The sequence below is a fragment of the Salmo trutta genome, chromosome 35 (genome assembly GCF_901001165.1).
Source record: "Salmo trutta chromosome 35, fSalTru1.1, whole genome shotgun sequence".
NCBI lineage: Eukaryota > Metazoa > Chordata > Actinopteri > Salmoniformes > Salmonidae > Salmo > Salmo trutta.
The window spans coordinates 40,873,876-40,880,149 of record NC_042991.1 but is presented as its reverse complement, the minus strand read 5'-3'; the positions used below and the strand labels follow the sequence as shown (position 1 = coordinate 40,880,149).

Genomic DNA, 6,274 nt, shown 5'->3' with positions numbered 1-6,274 from the left:
TAAACTGACACACAGAGAGCAAAACCTCTTCTCAAGTCTCCAAAAGTCTAAACACATTTTGCAATTCAAAAATGGCACATTTTAAATGCACTGCACACGGTTCTCTGCATAAGACACAACAATCTGACATAAAGTCACATGTTTGCCATTTCAAAACACTGCCATTCAAAATGACACTACATGAGCTAATTGGCCAATACATGTGCCACCTGGCCAAACACCTCAATGGTTAATTGTTACCACTTCAATCAGGAAGTAAGCACTATGAAAAGACCACAGGTACTTTTCGTTTTACAACAACAACGGAAGCCGTTGCAGAGAGAGGAAGAGGAAGAGGGAGGGTGAGAATGAGAGGGGGAGGAAGAGTGAGAGGTAGGGGTAGAGCTGGTAGAGGAGTTCATGGCCAAAAGAAGACAGCAACTTTCAAATGAAATCAGAGCAACCTTCGTTGATCATGTCATCGACCTGGGCTGACAATGCGAGAGGCTGGACAGAGTGCAGCCCAACTTCAGCCATTTTTACTGTTGCCTGTGTCCTCCGGACATGCAGACTGGAGTACAGGTATGTAACCAACATTTATTTCACCCCATGTCATAGTGTATCAGTTGGGTGACACCTGTTTACTTCATGAATGGCTGATGTCATACACTAACTGCACAAATGTCCTGTAGAATTTACTCTACTGTGGGGGAAATATCTTTAGGCTGCATTGTCCAAGCCATATATTTTAGTTTTTTTTAGTTTTTCTAAAGGACTGAGAGACGCAACCATGGTGGAAGAAGGGGACAAATGTTCACCGGGGTACAGGAGGAAGCTGCCATTGTAAACTTGGTTTTGGAAATGAATGAAATCAGATTTTCGAGAAATTCAAAGCCACATCATCCAAGACAACAGCATATTCAACAACATTCAACGAGTCAGTCTGTCCACATTGGCTGGCATTCTCAAGCGAAACCAAATGAGAATGAAACAACTTTATAAGGTGCCGTTAAGTTTGAGAGAAACTCTCAAAGAAACAAAGAGGTCAGATGAGCATATGTGGATGGAAGTACAATATTGACTGCAGTACACTACACGCAACATTGTACTGGATAACACCATATTGACCGCTTTTGTTCTTTGTTTTCAGGGAGTACTGGAAATGGATACTCATGCAATCCCACATGAGTTCATCTTTATAGATGAGGCTTGGTTCAACCTAGCAAAGACCAGAAGAAAGGGGGAGAAACGTCATTGGCCACAGAGCCATTATAGATGTTCCTGGCCAACGTGGTGGGAACATCACAATGTGCGCTGCCATCTCCAATACGCATGGTGTCCTCCACCGTCATGCCAACCTTGGACCATACAACACATGGTGTCCTCAAACCGTCATGCCAACCTTGGACCATACAACACAGCCCATATTCTCACATTTCTGGACAGACTCCACAGCATTCTCATACCACCAGAGCGTATGAATGATGCAGACCATCAAAGAACCCGGTACGTTGTAGTATGGGACAACGTGAGCTTTCATCGTGCAGCCCCAGTCCAAAACTGGTTTGCTGACCTCCCACCACACTCACCATTTCTGAACCCCATAGAAGAGTTATTTTCGGCATGGTGGTGGGAGGTCGGCAGCCCTTTGGGCGCATGCCTCTTGTGCAGGCTATGGAAGAGGCATGTGATGAGATTGATGTGGGTGCGATTCAGGGATGGATAAGGCACTCAAGGTGCTTCTTCCCTCGATGTCTGGCAAGGGAAGATATTGCCTGTGATGTGGACGAGGCGTTGTGGCCAGACCCAGCTGTGCGGCAAGATGTTTCTTGCCTCTTTTTCTTTCTATATATTTTTTCTGCAATTTTCTTTTTTCAGTTTACAGTTTTTTTTTGTGAGCATATTTTTGTTCAGTCCAATGTAAATATATCTGCTGTACATATGTTGCACTGACTTGTTTGGTGAAAAATAAAAAATAAAATGGTTTCAACAGCATGTGTGTGTGTATCTGCAAATATTTCTGTGCATCTGAAGAATTTTCAACAATTTGAACTATTTTAGTATTATGGCAAAGCATCCTAAAGATGAGAGTGCTTTTAATCAAGTATGACAATTGGGAACAATTTCCACCACTGCATATTGCCCCCTCCCTCGGTCATCTCCGAGCTCTGAGGCTGCTGGCTTCAATATTTTGGTCCAACTCACTGATGCACAGAGAGAGAGAGAGAGAGAGTCCCACTAACCTGATTTCACTGGCCTTCATTAGTTTTAGAAGAGGAATGAGGAAACTGCCAAACAGAATACCCGTCACACAATTTCCAGACACACAGCCTTTAGTCCATACGTTTTCCCTGACACCCAAAAGTACTCGTTACATTTCGACAGGAAAATGGTCCATTTCACACACTTATCAGGAGAACATCTCTGGTCATCTCTACTGCCTCACATCTGGCAGACTCACTAAACACAAATGCTTCGTTTGTAAATTATGTCTGTTGTGTTGGAGTGTGCCGCTGGCTATCCGTAAATGAAAAAACAAGAGAATTGTGGCCGTCTGGTTTGCTTAATATAAGGAATTTGAAGTGTGTGTGTGTGTGTGTCTGTGTGTGTGTGGTGTGTGTGTGGCGTGTTGTGGTGTGTTGTGGTGTGTGTGTGTGGTGTGTTGTGGTGTGTGTGTGGTGTGTTGTGGTGTGTGTGGTGTGTTGTGGTGTGTGTGTGTGTGTGGGTGTGTTGTGGTGTGTGTGGTGTGTGTGGTGTGTGTGTGTTGTGGTGTGTGTGTTGTACAGATAAATCAGTACATTCTGTTGATACTGTCAGACACACACACACACACACCACACACACACACCACACACACCACACACACACCACACACACCACACACACCACACACACACACACACACACACACACCACATCAGGGTTTCCGTTAACGGAAAATGTGACGCTGGACATTTTACCGGCGGCATTTTAATTTACCGGACATTTGAGAAATGTACCAGACCCACGGTGCTCAGAGTAACCTGCTCAGGGCGTCCACCCACGGTGCTCAGAGTAACCTGCTCAGGGAGTCCACCCACGGTGCTCAAAGTAACCTGCTCAGGGCGTCCACCCACGGTGCTCAGAGTAACCTGCTCAGGGCGCCCACCCACGGTGCTCAGAGTAACCTGCTCAGGGAGTCCACCCACGGTGCTCAGAGTAACCTGCTCAGGGCGTCCACCCACGGTGCTCAGAGTAACCTGCTCAGGGAGTCCACCCACGGTGCTCAGAGTAACCTGCTCAGGGCGTCCACCCATGGTGCTCAGAGTAACCTGCTCATGTAGATGCAGTAGCAGCAGCTCTGAGATGCAGTAGCAGCATAAAGCTATAAAGCATTATGCCCATCAGTGTAGAGGCTATAAAGCATTATGCCCATCAGTGTAGAGGCTATAAAGCATTATGTCCATCAGTGTAGAGTCTATAAAGCATTATGTCAATCAGTGAAGAGGCTATAAAGCATTATGCCCATCAGTGTAGAGGCTATAAAGCATTATGTCCATCAGTGTAGAGGCTATAAAGCATTATGTCCATCAGTGTAGAGGCTATAAAGCATTATGTCCATCAGTGTAGAGGCTATAAAGCATTATGTCCATCAGTGTAGAGGCTAGCTATAAAGCATTATGTCCATCAGTGTAGAGGCTATAAAGCATTATGTCAATCAGTGTAGAGGCTATAAAGCATTATGTCAATCAGTGAAGAGTCTATAAAGCATTATGTCCATCAGTGTAGAGGCTATAAAGCATTATGTCCATCAGTGTAGAGGCTATAAAGCATTATGTCCATCAGTGTAGAGGCTATAAAGCATTATGTCCATCAGTGTAGAGGCTATAAAGCATTATGTCCATCAGTGTAGAGGCTATAAAGCATTATGTCCATCAGTGAAGAGGCTCTAAAGCATTATGTCCATCAGTGTAGAGGCTATAAAGCATTATGTCCATCAGTGTAGAGGCTATAAAGCATTATGTCCATCAGTGTAGAGGCTATAAAGCATTATGTCCACCAGTGTAGAGGCTATAAAGCATTATGTCCATCAGTGTAGAGGCTATAAAGCATTATGTCCATCAGTGAAGAGTTCACAAAGGGATTTTTTTCTTCTTCTCCCGGACAATTGTTTTTGCGCTTTCAATTTTTTACCGTCAGTGCTAATCCTGGCGCGAGTGCGTGTATACGTACACACACACACACACACACACACACACACACACACACACACACACACACACACACACACACACACACACACACACACACACACCTCTGTTGGTAATACCGACACAGTACAGGTGAGGTGAGTCAGACTGTCTACTGATGTTGACACACTTTCACTTCCTGCTAGAGGGCAGATCCAATTGGGAGTAGGCTTGTTGTTACCTGCTAGAGGACAGATCCAATAGGGAGATAGCTTGTTGTTACCTGCTAGAGGGCAGATCCAATAGGGAGATAGCTTGTTGTTACCTGCTAGAGGACAGATCCAATAGGGAGTTAGCCTTGGAGATCCCAGCGGATGGAGAGAATGCCATTGGAGAGGAGAAGCAGGACAGAGGGAGTGCTGGATGGAGAGAGAGAGAGAGAGAGGGAGAAGTAGAGAGAGAGAGAGAGAGAGAGAGAGAGAGAGAGAGAGAGAGGAGAGAGGGAGAAGGAGAGAGAGAGAGAAGAAAGAGAGAGTTATCTATCGAAAATGGAGATGTATGGGTAAACCACTTCTCAAATATTTTTGGCTCCATAACAAAGAACAAACAGCAAAAAACATATACATGATCAATTACAAATATTTGAAACAACTATTAAAGACTACCAGAACCCACTGGATTCTCCAACCCAAACCTGGACAAACTGGAGCCTCCGCAAATTAACTCTGTACCGTAACACCCTGTATATAGCCTCCATATTGACTCTGTACTGGTACCCCCTGTATATAGCCTCCACATTGTCTCTGTACCGGTACCCCCTGTATATAGCCTCCATATTGACTCTGTACCGGTACCCCCTGTGTATAGCCTCCACATTGACTCTGTACTGGTACCCCCTGTATATAGCCTCCACATTGACTCTGTACCGGTACCCCCTGTATATAGCCTCCACATTGACTCTGTACCGGTACCCCCTGTATATAGCCTCCACATTGACTCTGTACCGGTACCCCCTGTATATAGCCTCCACATTGACTCTGTACCGGTACCCCCTGTATATAGCCTCCACATTGACTCTGTACTGGTACCCCCTGTATATAGCCTCCACATTGACTCTGTATCGGTACCCCCTGTTTATAGCCTCCACATTGACTCTGTACCGGTACCCCCTGTATATAGCCTCCACATTGACTCTGTACCAGTACCCCTGTATATAGCCTCCACATTGACTCAGTACAGGTACCCCCTGTATATAGCCTCCACATTGACTCTGTACTGGTACCCCCTGTATATAGCCTCCACATTGACTCTGTACCGGTACCCCCTGTATATAGCCTCCACATTGACTCTGTACCGGTACCCCCTGTATATAGCCTCCACATTGACTCTGTACCGGTACCCCCCTGTATATAGCCTCCACATTGACTCTGTACCGGTACCCCCTGTATATAGTCTCCACATTGACTCTGTACCGTAACACCCTGTATATAGCCTCCACATTGTCTCTGTACCGGTACCCCCTGTATATAGCCTCCATATTGACTCTGTACCGGTACCCCCTGTGTATAGCCTCCACATTGACTCTGTACTGGTACCCCCTGTATATAGCCTCCACATTGACTCTGTACCGGTACCCCCTGTATATAGCCTCCACATTGACTCTGTACCGGTACCCCCCTGTATATAGCCTCCACATTGACTCTGTACCGGTACCCCCTGTATATAGTCTCCACATTGACTCTGTACCGGTACCCCCTGTATATAACCTCCACATTGACTCTGTACCGGTACCCCTTGTATATAGCCTCCACATTGACTCTGTACCGGTACCCCCCTGTATATAGCCTCCACATTGACTCTGTACCGGTACCCCCTGTATATAGCCTCCACATTGACTCTGTACCGGTACCCCCTGTATATAGCCTCCACATTGACTCTGTACCGGTACCCCCTGTATATAGCCTCCACATTGACTCTGTACCGGTACCCCCTGTATATAGCCTCCACATTGACTCTGTACCAGTACCCCCCTGTATATAGCCTCCACATTGACTCTGTACCGGTACCCCCTGTATATAGCCTCCACATTGACTCTGTACCGGTACCCCTGTATATAGCCTCCACAT

At 45.9% G+C, this 6,274-nt stretch overlaps 1 protein-coding gene across 1 annotated transcript in view; it reads right to left on the bottom strand.

The window, feature by feature from the left end:
- The window catches only part of LOC115175209 (intersectin-2), a 104,730-nt gene that overhangs the window by 34,697 nt on the left and 63,759 nt on the right, over nt 1-6,274 (bottom strand). Inside the window, exon 8 of the mRNA XM_029734459.1 lies at nt 4,474-4,567. Coding sequence (XP_029590319.1) covers nt 4,474-4,567 — 94 coding nt within the window. The remainder of the gene's footprint in view (nt 1-4,473; nt 4,568-6,274) is intronic.